General features: G+C 42.5%; 1 protein-coding gene across 13 annotated transcripts in view; it reads right to left on the bottom strand.

Annotated features, from left to right (window-relative positions):
- USP3 (ubiquitin specific peptidase 3) overlaps positions 1–24,048 on the bottom strand; it is a 102,650-nt gene that overhangs the window by 20,660 nt on the left and 57,942 nt on the right. For 10 of the 13 annotated variants that reach the window (XM_004578001.3, XM_058665716.1, XM_058665722.1 and 7 more), the window contains 5 exons: positions 17,131–17,214; positions 14,663–14,744; positions 13,204–13,286; positions 12,036–12,149; positions 9,317–9,430 (listed from right to left, as the gene is read on the bottom strand). In XM_004578001.3, coding sequence (XP_004578058.2) covers positions 9,317–9,430; positions 12,036–12,149; positions 13,204–13,286; positions 14,663–14,744; positions 17,131–17,214 — 477 coding nt within the window. Of the gene's footprint in view, positions 1–9,316; positions 9,431–12,035; positions 12,150–13,203; positions 13,287–14,662; positions 14,745–17,130; positions 17,215–19,718; positions 19,769–24,048 lie in introns of those variants that run through there. The other 3 variants (XM_058665714.1, XM_058665724.1, XM_058665725.1) reach the window with 3 other exon arrangements.

Genomic DNA, 24,048 nt, shown 5'->3' on the forward strand with positions numbered 1-24,048 from the left:
ACCCCTACACCGTAATTTTTCAAAATACAATATTTTGGACATGGTCATTTGGCGTAGCAGTTAAGACATCCACAACTCTGTTATCAGAGTGCCCAGGTTAAATCCCCGGTTTTGGCTGCCGAGTCCAGCTTAATACCTGACATGAAGCAGGTACTGACTTTTGGCCGAATCCCTTCCGCCCACGAGGGAGATGTGCACTGCCTTCATTCCTGCTCCCTGCAGGTATCTGGGGGAGTAGACAGTGAGCTCACTGTCTCCACACCTGCCTGAATTATAGATGTCATTACAAACAATCTTTTACAACATTATTTGACTTCTGATCCAGCTTTCTGGGAAAGTAGCAGAGGATGGCCCAAGTTCCTGGGCTCTTGTACCCACAAGGGTCTCCTGGAACAAACTCCTGGCTCCTGGCTTCAGACTGACCAGCTCCAGCCATTGCAGCCAACTGCAGAGTAAACTAGTCAACGGAAGATCTTTCTCTGTCTCACTTCCTCTCTTTGTGTAACTCTGCCTTTCAAATAAAAACAAATATCCTGAAAAAAAATTTTTTTTTAATTATTTGAGAATCACAAAGATCAAGTGAGAGCTGCTATTGGCTGAGTCACTCCTTCTGACCTGCAACAGCCAGGGCTGGGAGCGCAGCACCGGTCTCCCATGTGGGAAATAGAGACCTAGTGGCGTAGCCTCCCACAGTCTGCTTGGAGCCAGGGTGGGGAATCAAACCCAGTCACTTACATGCAAGATGCTGTGTTACATGCAGTGGTTTTACCTGCTGCTCCACAAAGCCAGTCCTGATACAGGCACCTTTCTTTCTTTTTTTTTATTTAAAGATTTATTTTATTTTTATTGGAAAGAGGAGGAGAGTCAGAGGATGATCTTCAGTCTCTGTTCATTCACTCCCCAAGCAGCAGCAATGGCCAGAGCTGAGCCCATCCAAAGCTAGGAGCCCCTTCCGGGTCTCCCACACGGGTGCAGGGTCCCAAGGCTTTGGGCCGTCCTCAACTGCTTTCCCAGGCCACAAGCAGGGAGCTGGATGGGAAGCAGGGCTGCTGCCAGCAGTAAAACTGGTGCCCATATGGGATCCTGGCACATTCAAGGCAAGGACTTTAACCATTACGCTATCGTGCCGGACCCAGAAGGCTAATTCTTTGCCTGCCGTGTTGGCATCCCATTTGGCTGCCAGTTCTGTCCCAGCTGCTCCACTTCCCATTCAGCTCCCTGTTGTGGCCTGGGAAAGCACTAGAGGATGGCTCAAGTGCTTGGGACCTGGAAGAAGCTCCTGGCTCCTGGCTTCAGATCAGCTCAGCTCCAGCCATTACGGCCACTTGGAGAGTGAACCAGAGGACAGAAGACCTCTCTGCAAAATCTGCCTTTAAATAAATGTCTTTTTTAAAAAAAAAATTGACCAGGAAATGGTGTCTGCCTTTTTTTTTAATGGGACCATTTTTCTGATTCTGACAACCAAAAAAAGAAAAAAATCTACAATAGCATTTTTTTTAATTTAAATATATCATTTTGTTATCTGAAAGCCTTAAGCATTATTTTGTAAGTTAAATTCAACAAACTAGAGCTATTTCCCAGTTGCATAATCTTCAGAATCTTCCTCTGTAGTCCACTGAGGTTTCTTTTGTTATGGTAGCTTGTTAAAAGGAAATACTCCCCACTCACCTTTGGGGTGCAGTGTTTGGTATAAAGATCTCAGCAATATCACCCAACAGCTGCTTGAAAATTAGTGAGGGAACTATGAAGAGTCATGAATGTGTCTGTCACAGGTGGAAATGAAGAGTGGAGACAAAGCAGTAATGGGGGTTCCCACGTTCACACTGGCCTTTAGCTTTGTTCACGTCCTCAACTATATGACCCGTTTCTGGACCCCTGCTGAGAGATCCCTGCTGGAGGGGTGCGCTGCAAACCCAGGAAGGCCCCAGAGCCTAGGCATCCTTTCCGATCGGAGGGCCAAGGAGGAAGCCCACCACAAAGCACAGCCTCCACACCCACGGCTATCGCCTCCCAGAAAGCTGTGGCACAAGGAACACGGACTTAAAGGCACCCCATCTTCAAGAAACGTTCTAGTGAAAAAAATGGTCAAAGACAATGTCACTCTGCAGGTGCCTGAGTGTCAAACAGCCAGGGTCCAAATAATAAACTGCCTATCACAGAACACTCAAGTATGGTGAGATGCAAGCAGGTGCGGGGCTGGGGCGCACCCCTGGACACTACTGATCCCTGTGCTCAGCACTGCCAGCCTACCATCTGTGAAATGGCAGCGTCCAAGAAGGAACAGGAAATGTCTGTTCCAGGCGCCAGCATTGTGGTGTAGCCACCACCTGCAATACTGGCATCCTGCCTTTGGACGCAGCTCCCTGCTAGTGCGCCTGGGAAAGCAGCAGAGGATGGCCCAAACACTAGGGCTCCTGCGCTGTGCCCATGAGAGAGGCCAGAGCAAGCTCCGAGCTTCTGGCTGTAATTTGAGCCACCCTCAGCCATAGCAGCTGTTTGGGGAGTAAACAAGCAAATGGAAACTCAGTCTCCCTTTCTTAATCTCCCCCTTCCATTGGCCATGTAACTCTGCCATTCAAACAAATAAATCTTAAAAATATATTCTCAATCACTTTAATACGAGCCTGGCACAGTAGCCTAGTGGCTAAAGTCCTTGCATTGCATGCCTGGGATCCCATATGGGAGCCGGTTCATCTCCTGGCTGCTCGCTTAACTTCCCTTCAGCTCCCTGCTTGTGGCCAGGCAAAGCAGTCGAGGACGGCCCAAAGCCTTGGGACCCTGCACCCATGCAGAAGGACCCAGAGGAAGCTCCTGGCTTCGGATCTGCGGCTCAACTGTTGCGGCTACTTGGGGAGTGAACCAGTGGGTGGAAGATCTTTCTCTCTCTGTCTCTCCTTCTCTCTGTAAATCTGACTTTCCAATAAATAATAAATAAATCTTTTTAAAAAAGCTATTCTAGAACAAATTTATTCTAAAATACTTAGCACATCTTGGAATTTTAGGCTGCGTTCATACTTAACATTCATAAAAGAGTTCAAGTTACTGTTTGGCGGAAGTTCCTATAAAACCAAAATAAGTTTAGCTATTTCTAGTGTTTGGCACCAGTCATGGCTGGGTTTCCTCAAAATAGAAGCACTAACAAATGAACAGACAAAAATGGATTTGTGTCTGCAAATAAACAGCAAAATTCTAGCTAGAATAACTATACTGTTTATATCAAGATATATTTTAAGTCCTTCTGTATTCACAAACATATCAGGATATTACTATGAGAGTATCACATCCTTTTACCTAGCGAAAAAAAAAATGTCTCAGTAACTTACTCACCCATTATTTTAAAACTTCAACTATTATACCCGATTAAAAAATGAAAGAGCTCTGCTTTGGGAAGTCAAGACAAATATAGTAAATCAGGTTGTACAAGGAAAGTAGAGACAATACATGTATAGTATGGAAAGCAAGGGATAAACACTATGACCTGATTTGCATCATCAGAAGACTTTCTTAGAGGGTGTTAGTATTAAGCTGGATTGTAAAGAATGAGACAGGACTCACAACGTAACATTTTCTGCAAAAGCAAGGACAAGTAAAATACCAAGGCAAAAGCACAAACTGATGCTAAGGAAAATACAGAGTAGCAAAGGTTAGCAGAAAAGACTGTCAAAGCTTAACACCACCTTTTGCTCTCAAAATCCCTCTTTTGGAAGGCTTCACATGCATGCATATGACTATTCACTGGGGCTGGGGCTATGGTATAGGAGGCAAAAACACATGTGTTGGCATCCTATATAGGCACTGGTTCGTATCCCAGCTGCTCCACTTCCCATCCAGCTCCCTGCTTGTGGCCTAGGAAAGCACTAGAAGACAGCCCAAAGCCTTAGGACCCTGCACCCACGTGGAAAACCCAGAAGACCCTCCTAACTCCTGCCTCCTGGCTTCAGATTGGCTCAGCTCTGGCCATTGTAGCCATTGGGGAGTGAACCAGCAGATGGAAGACCTCTCTGTCCTCTCTAATCCTGGCTTTTAAATAAAAATGAAGTCTTAAAAAAAAAAAAAGACTATTCATTGCAGCACTGTTTGGACCAGCAAGACTAGAAAGTCTGTAGCAGTTGGTAGGAAACCATTACACAAATTATGGTATGCTTATAAAATGGAGGCCGCTATTTACATAATCCAAGTCATCTCAAAGTGGAAAAAAAGACAGCATGTTACCATTAATGTTAAGAATCTCTCTCTCTCTCTCTCTCTCTCTCTCTCTCTCTCACACACACACACACACACACACACACACATCTAGGAATTCTAGGAAGTGAGTCTCAGCTAGAAAACAGCAAATGCTAGGGGACAGATCAGAAGGAAAACCTCCTGGGTACATTCTTTTTAACATTTGCAATTCTGAATTATGTATATTTTGCCCATTAAAAAAACAAAAACAAAAAACTAACTAACCTTTAAAGTAACTGTATGAGAAAGAAGGTCGGAAGAGCCTGGGTACTAGCAGCCACGGGAAGTGTGGTGAAGTAGGCCCTGCTGGAGGACTGGCTCTGATGTGAGGGAGCAAAAGGAAAGCCTGGCAGCCTCTCCATCCACTCGGACTGTGAAAGCCGAGCCGGCCTCCACAGCCATGTCTGTATTTCAGAGTTCCTCAGGGTTCATCCCAAGATCAAGCCACCTTGACACCGTCATTTGTCAGCCAAGGAAAATGGGGTTTCTCCATTTAAATGCACTTTGGGACCGTAGGTCAATAGAAGACAGGGTCCAGGCTCACTGCCCGTTCGCGCAGGTGTGCCAAGCCAAGAGCGGCTGGGATCTAAGGAGCCCGCCCCTCCTGGTCTCCACCTGCACGCTGTGCAGCTGCAGTGAGGACATGACCTCCAGACCTAAGCAAGAGACAACCTGTTCAAGTACAAGAAAATGGGGAACGGCTCCAGTTATTGTAGGATTAAGAGAAAGGCCATCTAATACCAAAACACCTTCTCAGTGTTCAGGAAACTTAAAAATCTACATATCATAAGTCATCTCCGTAAAATCAATATCATTAAAATGTCTATACTGCCAAAAGCAATATATACATTCAACGCAATCCCAATCAAATTGCCCAAAACATTCTTCATGGAACTGGAAACAATGATCCAAAGGTTCATCTGGAAGCACAAAAAACCACGGATAGCTAGAACTATCCTGAAGAACAGGAAGTTAGCAGGGGGAATCACAGTTCCGGACCTCTGGACATACTACAGGGCAGTGGTTATCAAAACAGCGTGGTACTGGCACAAAGATAGAGAGGAAGATCAATGGAGCAGAATAGAAACGCCAGAAGGAAACCCACACAGATACAGCCAAATAATCTTTGACAAAAAGACAAACGACAACCCAGGCAAATGGGAAGGTCTGTTCAATAAATGCTGTTGGGACAACTGGTTGATAGCCTGCAGAAACAAAAAAATAGATCCACATCTCTCACCATACACTAAGATCAGATCTAAATGGATAACAGATCTAAACCTACATCCAGAAACCTTCAAACTTTTGGAAGACAATGTTGGAAACACACTGGAACACTTAGGGGTAGGCCCTCACTTCCTAAAAAAGACTCCAGATGCAGTAGAAATCAAGACCAAAATAAACAGTTGGGACCTCATCAAACTAAGAAGCTTCTGTACAGCTAGAGAAACAATCAACAAAGTAAAAAGGCAACCCACAGAATGGGAGAAGATCTTCGCACACGACATAGGTGATAGAGGGCTAATATCCAGAATATACAAAGAGCTACAAAACAACCAAAATGTCAAAACAAGCAACCCACTCAAGAAATGGGCACGGGAAATGGGCAGACACTTCACAAAGGAACAAACCCAAATGGCAAATAAACATATGAAAAAATGCTCAAGTTCCCTGGCAATAAGGGAAATCCAAATTAAAACATCAATGAGGTACCACCTAACGCCAGTAAGACTGGCCCACATGAATAAAAGCACCAACGACACTTGTTGGCGAGGTTGCGGGGAAAAGGGAACCCTACTCCACTGCTGGTGGGGCTGCAGGCTGGTACAGCCTCTATGGAAATCAGTATGGAGAATATTCAAACAACTCAAATTCAACATACCGTATGATCCAGCAATAGCACTCCTAGGAATATATCCAGAACACTTGTTCTATGAGAAACCAACATGCACTCCTATGTTCATAGCAGCACAATCAGTAATTGCAAAAACATGGAAACAACCAAAATGCCCATCAACAGAGGATTGGATAAGAAAGCTATGGTTCATCTACTCCATGGAATACTACTCAGCTATTAAAAAAAACAAAATGCAGTTCTTTGTGGCCAAATGGGCCAAACTGGAAACCATAATGCTAAGGGAAATGAGCCAATCCCAAAAGGTTAAATACCACATGTTTGCCTTAATTTAAGATGATATGATGTTATGTATAACATGTTATGTTTTGAATGTTATATGTTGTGTATAAACTAAAATTGAAGTATAGGTGAGGTGGTCACAGAAGGTGGCTGGGAACCCGCATTTACTTTTAACATATTGGTTACTCATTACTATGTCAATTAATTCCATAATGATGTAAATTTTTGCTGATGGTATGTTGGAGCTTTCAATTGACTGGGATGATACTCTGCTGGCTCTGTCATCAGACCAGAGAGGGTATACCTAAGAAGCCGTTGAACTTGACGGGACAATAAGATGCTGGACTCTATGTTTGGTATACGCTTGCAATGGGGAAATCTCAACTGAACTTGAGCTGTGGTTATGCAACAAGGTGGAGGAATCCACCATGGTGGGAGGGTTTGGGGAGGGGTGGGGAGAACCCAAGTATCTATGTAACTGTGTCACATAATACAATGTAATTACTGAAGTTAAATAATAAATAATTTAAAAAAAAATAAGTCATCTCCGAGATGATGCTAAGGTTTTTGGTTTTTTGCTTGCTTGTTTGTTTTTTTACTCTGCCATTTCCAGGGGTTCCTTCCTTTCACTAGTAGGAATTCTGGAACGAGTTAAAGAATACAACCAACCATGAAGTCCTGCTCACAGCTAGGCCACAGAAACTAGAAAGGACAGACATGTGTGAAGATCTAGAAGAAATGTCAAATTACGTGGCACAAAAATATTACATTTCTAAACTTGACAGAATGAAGGACTCTGCTCGCACAGGGACCCACTCAAGACGTGTGGACAAATGCCCAGGGACACACCCACTCACTAACCAGCTCCCCAACACCTGGGTTCTGTTTGGCTGGTCACAGCTAGACACAGAAGCCTGAACAAGCTGCTTCTTCCATCTTTTCTTCTCTAAAATTGAAGATAACACTTTCTACCTTGGCATCCATTTTGGCATTGCTTGATTTTAAATGAATATCAGATATAAAACACTGAGTGCCTGGCACAGAGAAGGTTGTATGATAATAAACACAGGGATTAACTTCCTCTGAAGGGTCTAAATGCATGATTGTTGGAAATCTTATATTGAGTCCAGACCTGACTAATGGTTATTTGGCAGTCATTTCCACCTTTCTGATTTAGAGTCATGAATTCTAAAATTCAACTCTGCTGAGAGGAAACTGAAGGGACAGGATGCAAGGACACATACAAGTTCCCTTTCAGAGACAAGGACAAAGAAGAAACACTTGTGCCAGAGGCTTTGGGCTGGCTCCTCATCAAGGCAACAAACTCATCTTTTGAAGTTCTTGGAAACATTTCTTCATAGTAATAAAATGATCTATTAGGCAAACAGGGCAAGTTTTACTACATGTTGCTGGATTTTGCTTTCAGTTTTTTAAGAACAGGAATGTATATGGCTGTATGCGAGACGCCAAAATGATGGATGGCATGTCAAAACCACGACCTGTTTCAGAAGGGAACAATCTGTAGGTGGTACCCAAGACTGCTGTCCGGCAGCCACAGTGTCTGGATCTGCTACTGTTCAGGAGAAGCAGGACTCCAGAGGGTAGGGGCACTTCCTGTGCAGCCAGGCTGGAAGGCAAGCACAGCGAACAACAGGTCTCTGGCCACACTAGGACGGGGTGCAGCCACCTTCCAGCACATGAGCCTTAATGGACAAACCACAGACTCCCCAGAGCTTCAGATCCAGACTGCAACAGGAAGCCAGGCAAAATGGACTTCCACTGATTACACATGAGCTGTTTCAGTTGAATTGTTACAACAGTGTATGATGGTAATTCTTTATGAAACTTTGAATCAATGGAATTTTTAAGCAGTGTATTTTATTTTTACTGGCTTTGTTTTTAGAACAACGAAATGCCCAATGTTTGTTAGAGACTTTTTCATATTCTTCAATTTTTTTATGAACTGTTTATTTTAGGGGTAAGCACTATAGCTCAGCAAGTTAAGCCACTGCTGGGGTTGTCCACATCCCCTGTGGGAGTACCAGTTTTGAGTACCAGCTATCCCATGCTTTGGATCTGGCTTCCTGTTGAGGTGCCTGGGTGCCAAGCACCTGAGTTTCTGCTACCCATACGGGAGACCCAGATGGAGCCCCCAAAGAGTTTGGTTTGGTTTGACCCAGCTCTCTGGCTGTTGTGTGCATTGTAGCACTGAAATCATCTGTCATTCTGCCTTTCAAGCAAATAGGTCTTTTTAAAGAGCCAGGAGCTGAGCCTGGCACGATAGCGTAGTGGTTAAGGTCGTCGCCTTGAACGCCCCGGGATCCCATATGGGTGCCGGTTCTAATCCTAGCAGCTCCACTTCCCATCCAGCTCCCTGCTTGTGCCTGGGAAAGCAGTTGAGGACGGACTAAAGCCTTGGGACCCTGCACCCGCATGGGAGACCTGGAGGAGGTTCCTGGCTTCTGGTTTCAGATCGGCATAGCACCGGCCATTGTGCTCACTTGGGGAGTGAATCATCAGACAGAAGATCTTCCTTTCTGTTTCTCCTCCTCTCTGTAATTCTGCCTTTCCAATAAAATAAATAAATCTTAAAAGAAAAAAAAAAGAGCCAGGAACCAAGAACTCCATCTGGGACTACCATATGTGTGTAGAAACCCAAGACTGGGGTTATCACCCACTGCTTCCCAGTCACATGAGCAGGAAGCTGAGCAGAGCAGCTGCCCGAGGGATGCTACCATGTCTGCCCCTAAAGACAGTCATAACATCTGTTTCTCAAATAGACATAAACATCAGGTCCAATGTATTCAACAGCTGCTCTTCTAAAAAGAAAAACAATGAAACACTCTTTATTATTTAGAATATTTAGAAGGTCACCATTTATTGGAAACTAAATTTGGACACAGAGCAAAGAATAATATTCATGCTTTTATATACTCTTCTTTAAAGTCCACTTACCTGAAATTCGGCATAATCTTCCAAACAACATAAAATAAGGACTCAGGGCTAAACGCCGTCTGGCTGCCTTGCCACAGAGCACACAGTGTCTTTCTGAACTCTTCGACCAGAGACCTGCAAGACGGGAAGAAGACAGCTCAGCAGTAGACAGAGGCTCTGACCACAGTGCACAGACCTGTTGGCTGAAGGGCACACTGAAACTATGAAAACCTGAAAAGGATTTTGTCTTATCCAAACTAAGCCCGACAGTTAAATAAGAGCACCCAGGATGTATAAACAGGGGCAGTTACTGACAGAACTAGTTCTGGAACCATGTGATTAGTTCTGTGAGAAAAGTAGTGCCTTATTTGTATAGGATCTTTGTCTCCTGCTCCTGTGTTTGGCCCTTCTTGCCTGCCACGAGGACCACTTCCCGGAGTTCAGTCTGTGACCATCCGCTCCCCTCAGAGGACCCACGGCCACAAAGTTTCAGTGCTCCCAACAACACTAATCGCTCTCTATCTCAAATCTTAAACTGAGATGTTCTCAGGACTGCTTTTTTTTTTTTTCAGGTTTCTTGTTTCCAACACAATGATCTGGAAATTCTCTTTGTGCTGAACTGCTCAAAAGTACCTTCCACATTTTCCTGCCTTCCCCAATATCTATTTTCTTCCCTCTAGGACTGCAACTTTCATTTTTTTACCCAGCATGTGAAAGAACAGTTGCTTTATTCCTGCTTTCCATCTCCCCACCAGCTGGCATGGGGATGCAGTGGTGAGGGCTCAGGACTATTCTAGATGATGTGCAGGGGAGCCACTCCCTGGGACTGCTGGAACAGGAAGCCAAAAGCCAGCTAGGGGGCTGGCACCATGGTGCAGTTGGCTCAGCCTCTCAATGTTGTGCCAGAATCAATATGAGTACTGGCTCAAGCACTGGCAGCTCCACTTCTGATCCACCTCCTTGTTTATGGCCAGGGAAGGTAGTGGGGCAGGGCCCAAGTCCTTGAGCTTCTACACTTGTGTGAGAGACCCAGTGGAAGCTCCTGGATCCTGGCTGCAGACTGCCTCAGCTCTGGCCACTGCAGCCATTTGGGGAGTGAACAAACAGAAGATTTTCTCTGTCTCTCCTCCTCTCTCTGTAGCTGTGCTTTTCTAATAAAATTAAATCAATCTTTTAAAAAAAATAGCCTTAGATAGGTAATCTCTAACTCTTACTTTAAAAATATACTATGGATTTATGTCATCGTTACTTTTGGTTTTCTAGACACATAGCTAGAGGGATCCACCTCCCCTACTTCGATTGCATTTATCTGTCCATATAACCAGCATGCTCATGCATACTTGATTACTACGTCAGAGTCCCTCAGGATCTTCTTTCTGCACCCTGTTTTCCAGTAGATCCTTTCAATATACACTGCATTTTTGACTTCCCAGTTTTTGAACCCTCTTCCTATGTCATTCTACTTCCTTAACAGCCTTAGTTGAAAAGATCAACTATTCACTTTCCCAGCTCCCCTGGCACTCGGAGTGCAACAACCTGGCCTGGGTTCTGCCTGTCTGAAGCCATGAGAGTGCACGAGTCTCTCTTGGGGTAGAGTAGCATCTAGGATCCAGGAGTAGCAGCAGCCCTGGCTGTACTGCCCGGGTCACGCTGCAAGGTGTCCTTACACGACAGTTACGGAGTGGGGGAGTGCTATAGTGCTGCTTGCCCCGGCTCCCAATAATTGATATTCCCCGACCCCAGTACTGCTTGCTTCACTGATAGTGCTGCAGTACTGTGCTTCTCTGAATTAGCCAGAGGCAATTTCTGCAGTCTGTAATTAAACCCTAGATGACACTGATACCTGAGAACTACTAACTGTGCCCTTAACCTCCACGCACATGCATTTCTTCTCTTCATGTCACCACTATCTTCTACAACCTCACTGATGCCTCCTTGAGGGCTGGCACTGTCAGCTTCTCTCAAACACTGCTACCAAAGAAGACTGTTCCAGCATCACCCGATGCTGCCACTCCACCCTGCTTCACTGCATGGCTCTAAAGGTGCCCTGCACTGTGGCTCAGTCCAGACTGTTCACTCGTCCAGCACCTCCTACCCTATCCAGCATGACCACGGACACAGCACAGTTTTAGAATCTACGATGGTCTGTCAGAATTAGTGGGACTGGGGTGATGGAGATACAGAGGCAAGGGGAGCACTAACTGTATAGAAGCCACAGCTCTGTTCTGACAAAGTGCCCTTTACTTACAATCACATGATAAACTCTTCTGAACCTCAAATAGGGCAGGGAAATACTGAATTTGAACCCAAGGTTAGTCCTTCATAAACACTTGGCTATTTTTCCCTGTCCATCTCAGCTACTGATTGACTGTGTTGCCTTGCAATTAATTTTATCAGTAGAAATTTTTAATCTAAAACAGATCCACCTAACACTGTTACAGAAATCAATTCATAAGGGCCTAATGATATCCATGCTCTTCTACACCTAGAACTGGATGCCAATTCTAAAATGCCCAAATCTGCCAAGACTCGATAAGTAGAATGTCAAATTTACCCTGCTTGTTATAGTAAATAAATAAAAAGAATTCCAATAATTACTGACTACCAGCTAGATACTTTAATTTTTGGAAGAAAAAAATTTTAAGTGTGTCCTTATGAACTCACATAATACAATGGGAATCAACAGTACAATCACGTGTTTATAGCACAAAGCCGGAAGCAAAAGATTCACGGAACTCACACATTGGTGTCCCCTTGGCTCCTGGTGTGGTATGTTCGCCTTCCTGCCGTCTTCCCATTCCTTAACTCCACAGCGGGCAGTTCTTTGAAATAACAGCAAAACTGCTCAATGTTACTATTTTAAAAGGAAGGGAAGAAAATTATTTCTTAAAGTCAATAGGACAGCACAAAAAAACATTTTATGAAAACTAGTATGGATTGTATAACCATTCAGTTGTCTCCTTTAGATTTTACTCAATGCAATCTCTTATACTGAGCTTGAGTTTCTTTACAAGTTTTTAACACAGTTTAAGAAAACCAGATCAACAGATGACTTTGTAGAAACTGAAAAAGAACTTAAAACAGAATCTCTATTCCTCAAACTCCCCAATTTTCTATCTAAAGGTTGTCACCATTTCTTTCCAGGGTGTTTGCTTCTAGGTTTTTAATAATATCTCCAATAAAAACAAATCCTGAAGCCAGCCACATCATTTAGCCATACTGTAAAGAACCATAAGGAGAACTGTAGTAACTACAATTTCTTCTCTAGGTGAGAGGCAGGACCTTCGAGGGAAGGTCAGGTACACCTTCTGTTCCTCCTTAGCCATAGGACTGTGGGAAGACACTTAATCCTGGCTTTTGATGCTTCGTTAAAACCGAAAAGTATGCAACTTTACAGTTTCTTCTATCTAACTTGCACAGGTCTGGAATGGCTAAATCTTTTCTCAGTTGGCCATTTTACGCTTCCTACTTGTCTTACGTTTTTGGGAGCCTCTGAACAGCTGAGCTCATGACAGTGCAGCACACTGAACTACCAACAGAAGCAAGCTAACAAGGTTCCCTGGTGCCAGGGAGCTTTCCTTTGTGAAGTGAGTTTTATATTTTTAAAGGGTTGTAAATACTAAAATATTTACTGCCTGGCCTTCCACAGAGGAAGTTGCTGCCCATGTGGTACCTTGTTCAAGAACCAACGGAGAGTAAATAGTAACAGTAAGCCAGGAAGTGCTTTAAGCACTTTAAACAAATTAAAATAGTGAATTTTCCCAACTACACAGTGAAGCATCAAGTGTTATTTCCAGGAATGTAAGACACAGGGAGGTGAGCTGACTTTGCCTAAACTGTATGCTGGAGTCAGTGGTCGAGACAAGATCTGAAGCCATCGCTCGTGACGCCAGACACGGCTGCCATACCTGAGTGACTGCAGGATGGCATTCATGAAACACGTGTTCCCCAAGTTCCGCAGGCCCGTGGCACAGATGGCAGCAGTGCTTCCCTGCGGAGTGCAGTAAGTGGGACCATCAGTAAGGCCAAGGGAAGATCAACTTTCAAATATCAAAGTTTAACAAAGGCCTCAATTTGAAAATCTAGCACCAATTTGAAACTGGGATTTTTCCAATCAATGAAAGATCTTCTATCCTTTTGCTAATTCCCCAAGTGCCAACAACAGCCTGGATCGAGCCAGGAACCCAAGCCAGGTCTCCCATGTGAGTGGCAGGGGCCCAAGTCTTGAGCCATCACCTGCTGCCTGCCACAAGGTACAGTAACAGAAGCTTAATGCAATGGGAACTAGAGCTGGGACTCAAACCCAGATACTTAAATATAGAATGTGGGTAACTCAAAGAGTGTCTTAGTAGCCGTACCAAATACCCATCCCTGGTGAAATAACATTAATGAAATCCTAAGAAATAAAACTTACCAAAACTTGAGACCCAGAAACACTGCACTAGGGACCTTTGTTGGAGTGGTAGAGAAGGACAGACATGCGAAATGCCGGCAGCTGCCTGGTGGGGTGGTGGCATAGATGTAGGAGGGTGAGGCTATGTCAGGAACAATGAACATAATTCAGAGTCTCTCATGTGGGAGACGAGACCTGAGCTCTTCAGCCATCACTGCTGCACCCCAAGGTCTGCACCAAGAGGAAGCTGGAGTCAGGGATCTAAGCAGGGCATCAAAACCTAGGTACTCTGATACGGGACACCAGTAATCTAAATGGCGTCTTAGCTGCTAGGCCAAACACCCAACCCTACTGCTCAGGAATTCAAACAAAGAAAGGATCGTGCTGAGCCCATAGAAATGAAGGAGTAAGGTACATGAGCAGTACATCAGGAGCGAACTGCTTTGTAAGAAGGGGTGCACAATAATTCTGGTGGAAGGCAGACACTGACGGATTCACTGGCATCACATCAAGAATCATTAGTACAACTGGCAAACATTGTGTGGGACACTCCAAATTCAAGGCACACAGTTATCAGTTTACAACAGACAACATCAAACTATAGAGCTGTAATGAACTAGTGATTAAAGGACCAGCATTGTGGCATAGAATGTTAAGCCCCAGCTTGCAACACTAGCATGTCATATGAATGCCAGTTTGAGTCCCGGCTGTTCCACTTCAGATCCAACTCTGCTAATGTGCCTAAGAAATAGCAGAAGGTGGCCCAAGTGCCTAGGTCCCTGTACCGACCTGGGAGACTAGGATGAGGCTCCTGGCTGTTGCACCTATGTGGGAGTGAACCAGCTGATGAGAGAGTGTCTTTCTCTCCCTCAATGTAATTCTGTCTTTCAAATAAATAAAGAAATAAATAATCTTAAACAAAAAACAGTGATTACATCTCAATTCTTACAGTTGAATAAAATGTAATTACTTACATTTACTTTTAGCAACTTGCTGTTTAATGAGGAGTTCTCCAAAAGTTTTCTTTTCCTATGTCTGTCACCTGTGAAAGTTGAGCTATTAAAACACAAACAAACAGTCAACACACATTTGCATAAAGAAACTACACCAGGTTAACGAATCAACTGGTGCTACACTCAGCATCTGGGACTCACAGTCAAGCCCTGTGCGGCCACAACTCTAGGAGTTCCACTTCCGGGAACATCTCCCCTGCTCCTTGAGCAGTGGAGGAGCATGGAGAAAGGGGGCCAGGACTACAAGCAGCTCACAGCAAACCTGCCAGGCAGGTGTAGCCTGTGAAACACGTGCACCTTTCCTCCACCCACCTCTCCACCTGCCTAACCCGCCAGGAAGCTTCAGAAAGAAGACCTCTTCCTCACAACAAAAGGAAAACCCTGCTCTGAGCCAGTTACAATGAAATTCAGCAGCATGTCTCAAAGAATACGCTACTTCTTAATTTTGGTAAAGGTGCAGTAGTTTGTCCATTTGTCTTAATAGATTATGACTGATCTGAAATGAATAATACATTACAGGAATACAGGTATGCTCACCTATGCAGCAAAGAATATTCTAAAGTAAACTCTAATTCACATGGAATTTGAACTAAAATCATGCCAAATTTTTCTTTATGAAAGAAATTTTTCTTGATGAAAGAAAAATTTAGCTTAGTTTTTATCAGAAAATTATCTTCAAAAAGTCACTAAGATTATTCTGCATAAAGAGAAACGATCCAAAGGAGGTGAACATTATTGTAACAACATAGATTTCACTCATTAAACAAGAGTAGTCACTCATTAAAAGTAGCTAAGTTTAAATTAAACAAAACCTGAAATTCACTTTCTCAAGCGCACTGGCCACTTGTACAGAGTTCAGTGGCCCCATGTGGCCAGTGGCTGTGCTGAGACAGTGAGGCGCTCTGAAGTCTCCACTGCACTGAGTTCTACCACAGGCAGCACTGCTTTGGAAGGTGCACAGAACAGCCCAGGTCTAAGGAAAATGGCAATGCAGCCCAACTGAACTGCCCTGTAGGTTACAGCCTCGTTTGTAAAGCTTAACCATGAACTGAGGTCATGCTTTTCAAGACAGGAAGGGGGACTGCACAATAGCATCTTTGGGGCGACAGGTAGGAGCGCAGACAATGTAGTCTGTGACCGGGTTTCCGGATGGAGTAGGCAAGGGAAACAAGCTTCAGAGCCGTGAAGAGGCAGGCATAATCTCAGATGCCTTCATTTCCTCTCACTTAGTTTTAGTTGTTTATTTCTGAATGAGGATGCAGTGTTTTCTCAAGGAAAACATAAGGAAGCTACCCATTTCTTTAACAAAGATTCAAGTTCCTAAGATCCCACTACTGAAGAATGCCGCTTCATAAACTACTGCAGGACTCTAGTAAGTCAGGGTACCTAGCAACTTCTGACAACATTAAACGCTTTGCTGTGTGTCCCTAAGAGCTTGTGCTGTTCAGTTCACGTTAAAAGAAAAAATAAACTCAGGAAAATGAGAGGAGCCAGAAACATTTAACTGTAACATGTTTAAATTACTTTAAATCTTAAGGCAATCATTATACTTCTCTTACTAGCTTCACAATCTCATTAATCAATAACAGACACACACAAAAAAAACACACACTGACATCCACATTAGACCCTCAGAAAACAATTCTGAAATTTGCTCTTGGCTTGGCATTTAAGTTGGTTAAAGTTCTCGCAAGACCTCTGTACATCAACCGCCAACATAACTTCAATGGCATTTGATGATTTGGGGTGACTGACATGTCGCTTGAGTCAGTGGTCATTCCAGGGCCTATGACTAAGCACCATGACTGCGAAAGCACTGCCGGTTGGTTCTGCCTATCGCTCCAGTTTAAGACAAGTGAGCGTCACCTGCATTGCCTATTTTGGCTACAGCAGGAAAAGTCTATTCACATTTCTTCTTTTTCTGGGACGACAGAGCATTCGCAGATCCTTGCGGTGGTGTACACAGATCTAGTGGTACACGTTGCCTCACCAGAAACAAAAGAAACAAGAACCTGTGCTGCCAGAGACCCGAGAGGGCAATATGCTGCCTCCCTGTATCCTACTGCTCTAAGGATGCCTCGTGGACATCAGACAGAAAGGTTTCAACGCCAACGATAACTCTATCATCATTTTATATCATTCTCTGCTGTTTCCTTGTATCTCCAAATTTCCCCTTTAAAAAAAAAAAAAAGTAGTTTACAAACAGGTGGGTAATGACATGGCCTCTTGGATACAGTATCTGACCAAAAAGTGAGATAATGCAGATCTAGGATCAATAACTATAAAAAGTTTAAGATATCCAAATCCAATGCTTGTTTCATTGGTATTTCTATCACATTAAAAACATGACGAATCCCTAGACAAAAATTCCAGAAGACATCTTACCCTGTTTCCCCTCCCCCTTTCTTTCCCCAAGACCTTTAACTTACTTTTCCAAGTTCTGTAAGTGTTCTCTGACTTTCTGTACCAGTCCCAGCTTGGTGTCGTTAACCACGAAATCATCACAGCGATAACTGCAAGGGAAATACTCATCAGCATGTGTCAAGAGCTTGAGGGAACCACAGCAGGCATCACTCCCAGGCCTGGCTGCTCACCCAGCTCGGCTCCGCAGGCCGCCAACTGCTCGTGGACTTGGAATTCACGGATGGAATGTTTTTAAGAGCCTTTTCAAAAAGCCATGTAGGCAATGAACACTAGAGCTGCTTTTCACATTTTTATTCAAAGGCTCTCCAGTTCCTCCTTTGAAAATGAAATAAGCTACTATATGTGTTGCCTTCTTTTTAGTGGTACAGAATACATCGAAATGAAATGAAAAGCACCAATATTTTACACGTAGCATTAAGCCTAAAACTTTAAGGTGATAATTCCCAGTCCAAATTCATGGGGAACTTGGAGGAGGAGAGAAGTGAAAAGCATGGAAAAGACAACTAAGCTGGAAGACTATATGAATAGAAAAATGAAAACTAAAATTGTATATATTAAGCATCATTTAATTAAAATAAATTCAGATGAATTTAAAAAAATACATCTTTCATTCTGAAGTGCTAAGAAAGTATAAAAATTTATATCTGTGGAAATTAAAGTGTTTTTAAGAAACATTTACTATATTAATATAAGTAACTGACACAGAGTATCAATTGATACATAATGTGTGTGCAAGTTTTAGTCAGTCAGTACACAAATAATATAAGGAATCACCCAGAATTAACTTGTGCATCAATATCCAACTTTTCCTAGAACGGCCAATTTGAACAGAATCAAAAACTGGCACTAAGATATTTTAAATATACAGCTTTACATTATAATAACACTTGTTATAACCACCAAGAACACTGACACTGTTGCTCCCTTCACACCACATCCGGGAAGCATGGTAATTAATAAAAATTCGGTCATCTCTAATTTAAACCACAATATTATCTATGTAATTATGTTATCTATGTAACTATGTAACCTACACCCCCATTAACTGACCACTTAAGCAGTTCATCACCATTTCTCCAACATACTGCCCAAGCCTTTCGGGTCAATTCCTAACATTTCCACATAGAATAAAAGCAAGCTTTTATATCCTGCACCCATTTTTCTTTGATCAAAGTACCACTGGCAGGGTAATAAACTCTTTATTGGTTATATGACAAATACAAAGGAATCAACTAGAGAAATTTTTCACTGCCTGGTTCTCAGCATAAATCTTAAGAGGTTAAGATCCACCTAGTAGGGCCGGGCACGATATCATAGCGGTTTAAGTCCTCGCCTTGAACATGCCGGGATCCCATGTGGGCGCTGGTTTTAATCCCAGCAGCTCTACTTCCCATCCAGCTCCCTGCTTGTGGCCTGGGAAAGCAGTCGAGGATGGCCCAAAACCTTGGGACCCTGCACCCGTGTGGGAGACCTCAAAGAAGCTCCTGACTCCTGGCTTTGGATCGGCGCAGCACCGGCCATTGAGGCCACTTGGGGAATGAATCATTGGACGGAAGATCTTCCTCTGTCTCTCCTCCTCTCTGTATATCTGGCTTTCCTATAAAAATTAATCAATCTTAAAAAAAAAAAAGATCCACCTAGTAAAACTGGGCTTAAGGTTACAAAGTAGCTGGATGCACATAAGCATTCACTAAAAAAAGAAATGTGACTTCTCCAATCATCAGTTACATTTTCATTTTAAGTTTGCATATATAGAGAACTTAGTTTTAAAAAATAAAATCTGAGAGCAAATTCAGATCACATTTCATATGTTTACAAGCTGCCTTTACACACAACTGAAAGCAAGCCCTTTGCTGCCAGGAAAAGTGGCTGCTCTGTTTAAAGAAACACTGTTTCATATTGAATTAAACAACTGATTTAATTCTTATTAAGGTAATTCCTTTAAGTGTGACATGGATTAGGCCTAGGATATAAAATTACCTTCATTAATGGTTTTGCAAATTGAAATAAAAACTTGTTCATGGCCTTAGTTCTTACTAATCCAACTTAGTAGGGTTCAGTTGCTTCTTCTCTCTAAACTTTCATCACGAGCCAGTCATTCTGGATTCCAGAATTGTGCTAATGGGGCAGGTGCAACTGGAGAACTAGATTTTTTTTTTAAAGATTTATTTATCTTATTACAGAGTCAGATATACAGAGAGGAGGAGAGACAGAGAGAAACATCTTCCATCCGATGATTCACTCCCCAAGTGAGCCGCAACGGCCGGTGAGCGCCAATCCAAAGCCGGGAACCAGGAACCTCTTCCGGGTCTCCCATGCGGGTGCAGGGTCCCAATGCATTGGGCCATCCTCGACTGCTTTCCCAGGCCACAAGCAGGGAGCTGGGTGGGAAGTGGAGCTGTCGGGATTAGAACCGGCGCCCATATGGGATCCCGGGGCGTTCAAGACGAGGACTTTAGCCATTAGGCCACGCCGCCGGGCCCGAGAACTAGATTTTAATTTTCAAAAATATCAAATGTTTTTCCTCAGTAATATAAAATTCTAGTGTCACGAATGCAACTTTACTACTTTGGATGGCTGTATTTATCTTTACCTTGTAGAAGGGCTGTGCATAGCAGGTGCATGTGTCATTTCAGTACAGCACAGGAGCACCTCACCAACCCAATTTGTGTCAAGATGCAGCTTCGGTGATTTTCCTATTCAATAATATAGTATTGTAAATGTTTTTATTTGAATATTTTATGCAGGCAACTTGAGTTAAAGTGATACTTTCATAAATGTTAACTGGTAATCCAGAAATGCTTATTTTTCTAGCTTAAAAATTAAGATTGAGGGCAGCATTATGGCAACAGGGAGTGTGAGCCATAATTCCAACACTGGAATTATGAGCTCAGCTGCTCTGCTTCTCATCATGTCCCCTGCTAATGTGTGTGGCAAGGCAACAGAGGACAGGCCAAGTACTTGGACCCCTGCCGTCATCCACGCTGGAGACCCATATGGGTTCTGGGCTCTTGGCTTTGGAATGGTCCAGTCCTGGAGGTAGAGGCCACCTAGGGAGTGAACAGTGGATGGAAGACCTCTCTCCCTGCTCTTTCAAAATATAGTTTATGTAATGCTCCTTTGCATTTCATGTTGATCACATTTGGTTTATCTAAATTATATAAAAGTTGTATTTAATTTGAAGAGACGTTTTGACAGATATACTTTTGTTTCTAGTTAAATGTTATTAAAAGATAAGCCAGTGTTGTCAATATTAAAGCAAATATTAAAGAAAAATGGTTTTGGGTTCTACATTTATTGAAAAAACGGTAAGGCTTAAACTAGCATGAGTCTACTTCAATTTTTATTAATCCAAATAAAATCTTTCTGATGAAAATTTTGCATCTTAATTGATATCCTATAAAAGTGAAATATATGCTGGATTTCTGAGATCCAATAAGACAAAAAGGATGTAAATGCTAATAAGTTTTATGCTAGGTGTGGACCTACTATTTTAGATCTTTTGGTTTAAATAAAATATAAAATTAGCTTAACCTGTCTTTGTTTAAAAGGCATTATGACAGAGAAAGGTAGATACAGAGCTTCCATCTACTGGTTTACTGTCCAGTACCTGCAACAACTGGAACTGGGCTAAGCCAACAACAGGAGCTAGAATCACCACCTGGCCCTCCCAAGTGGGAGATGGGCCATCAACTGCTGCCTCCCAGGCACATTAATGGGAAGTGGATTGGTAGCAGTGGCCTAGACTCTGACTGGAATGCAGGCATTTCAAACAGTGGCTTAACATGCTATACCATGACGCCTGCCCCTTTTTTGTCTTTTTTGTTGTTGTTAAGACTTATTTATTTTTATTTCAAAGTCAGATATACAGAGAGGAGGACAGATTTTCCATCTGCTGATTCACTCCCCCAAGTGGCTGCAACGGCCATTGCTGAGCCAATCTGAACCCAGGAGCTTCTTCCAGGTCTCCCACATGGGTGCAGGGTCCCAAGGCTTTGGGCTGTCCTCTGCTGCTTTCCCAGGCCACAAGATAGATGGTAAGTAGGGCCACCAGGACATGTACTGGCACCCATATGGGATTCCAGTGCATGCAAGGTGAAGACTTTAGCTACTAGGCTACCGTGCCAGGCCCTTACTTTGTCTTTTCAAACTCTGTTATCAGAAAGTTTAAAAGTACACATGTCAGCTGCAATATGCTACAAAGAACAAAATTAATCCAGGTTATCTGATACCATCTGCTATCAACTTCGGTACTATTACCCAATATCATAAAGAAAAAATTAATAAAACTGTTTTTCTTTAAGAACTCAATTGTAGGGGCTGGCATTGTGGTACAACAACCTAAACTGTGGCCTGAAGCACCAGTGTCCCACTGGATGACAGTTTGAGTTCTGGCTGCTCATTAACAATTCAGTTCCCTGCTAATGGGCTGGAAAAGCATCAAAAGATGGCCCAAGTCCCTGGGCTCCTGGGACCACCATCTTAAAGACCTACAAATAGCTCATGCCTTCAACCTGGCTCACCCCTGATCACTGTAGTCCCTTAGGAAGGCAAACCAATGGATGGAAGATCTTTCTGTCTTTATCTAACTCTGCCTTTCATATAAATAACACTTTAAAAAAAAGTATTATGGGGGGATTCTCCCCATTAAAGTTTTTGTTTTAAAGCTTTTACAGTTCCTCTCTTACTACCACTAAAATAGTAAAATTGCTTTTTAGGTTATAACCTCTGTACTAACACACTGAACAAGTGCTTATTGATTATTAAAGGAAAACACTTGCTTTCATCAGTATAAATGTCTAAGAGTGCCTGGAATGAGGTAGAGGATCCACAGATACCAGGTTCCTTCCTCTGCTGTAAGGGCGAGCCTCACAGAACTCCTAACTTCAGCTGTCCACATTCCCGTTTTGATTTCTTCCTCCTCTATGGACCATAAGTCAAAAGAAAATGACTGACAAAAGTAGGAAATAAAGGCAAATTAAAAATTTACCTGGTTGGTGTCATCTTTGTGACATGCTGCTTTCAAATTGAAAAGTATTCCATAAATATAGGTGCCAAAAAGTTCCCAGGCAAGCATTTCACTTGGCAGTTCAGCTGCCAGTTCAGACCCAGCATCTTAAATCAGAGTGCCAGCTGGCATGTTAATTCTAGCGTGTTACTAATGCATACCCCAGGAGGCAGCAGGTGATGGCTCAAGTACATGGGTTACTGCCACACACACAGACCTGAATTGAGTTCTCAGATCCCAGACCCAGCCACCATGGGTATTTGGGAAGTAAGCCATTAGATAGTAGCTCTGCTGTCTTTAGGTCTCCCCGCCAAAATAAATATTTTTTTAAACGCCCCAGGTTTTTAATGTTCACACAATTGCACTGAGGCTATCTGATTAGAATTAAATTGATTTTCATCATTTGGATAAATATTTAGCCATTCTTAATTTCCCCTTCAAGATGATGATACCAGAATAGAAAGTACAAGAGCGCATAAAAGCTTGCAGATTGGTCCTTTGAGACTTAGAGCACATTTCCTATTTATTTTGACATAAATGTTACAAACTGTATGTCATGGATGACTAACTTTTAAGCTTTTTAATACCAAAAGCAAGCTCTTAATAGTGACTTTAGAAGATTCTTCAAGTTTAAATAGGAGTTATACTTCTAGAGGACAACATGTCAGGTAGGTTCTGTTCATGGAGGAAGAATAAGAAAAATTGTTTAATATTAAAAGAATAAATATTTAAAATTGTATTAGGCAACATACTAAAGATGCTAAATGAGAAAACAGGATGTACAAAAGGGGAGGCACAAAGGGGGAATGGTATCTTTATTTCTAATAGCTGAGACAATACTATCATCTTGGCTTTATGTAGACTCATCTCAAATCCAAGTTACTTGAGCCAAATATGACCTTCAAGTAGTTATGAATTTCTTTAATCTGACAACTACTAACTGCCTAATTAAAGGTGCTTAATTAAAGATATGCTATCAGATGGACACTGACATAATAATACAATTATTCCTCAATATTCCTGAACACTTGGTTTCAGGATCCCAACCACCTCTCAGAAATCAAAATGTTCAGATACTCAAATCTCTTTGATAAACTAGCATAACTGTATACAATGTGTGCACATCCTCCTGACACTTTAATATGTCTCTAGAATCCTTATGACATCTAATACAATGTAAATGTACAAACTGTAAATAGTTTTTGCACTGTATTGTTTGGGAAATTACAAGTAAACAAGTTCATACATGGTCAGTACAGATGCGTTGTTTTTCATATATTCAATGCATGGCTGACTGAGTTCACAGGTATGAAATCAACGGGTAAGTAGATATACAAGTGATTTTATTGCCATGCACTGAAAAAATACATATAGCAGATAAGTTTTCATAAGGAACACAAGTTACTTATACTATTCTATAATTAGGAAGGTAGAAAATACAGGAGACTATAGCTTAGTTAGGTTTAAAAAATATTTGAAAAGCAGAGCAAAAGAGAAGAGGGAGAAGAAGAGAAGCACTTTCCATCCACCTGTTCACTTCCAAATAACCTCAACATTGAGGTTTGGACCAGGCTGGAGCCAGGAGCCAGGAACTCCATCCTGGTCTCCCAGATGGGTGGCAAGGTACACCTCCCAGTGTCTTTGCAGGAACATTAGCCAAAACTTGGTTAGAACACCACAGTAGCTGGGACTTGAGTTAGCTCTCTGATGTGGGATGCTATTATTGAGAGAAGTGGCTTAAGTTACTGAGCCACAATGTTAGCCCCCATTTCTTCCTTTAATAAAACAGCAAAATAAAACTAACTTTTTCATTGCATTTATTCCATTTTAAGATTTTTAATTTATTTTGAATTTTTGCATAGAGCTGTGCTTAATCCTTTTCTATATTTCTACCATCTCACCAAAATATCTTTTT

The sequence above is a fragment of the Ochotona princeps genome, chromosome 6, assembly GCF_030435755.1.
Source record: "Ochotona princeps isolate mOchPri1 chromosome 6, mOchPri1.hap1, whole genome shotgun sequence".
NCBI classification, from domain to species: Eukaryota; Metazoa; Chordata; class Mammalia; order Lagomorpha; family Ochotonidae; genus Ochotona; species Ochotona princeps.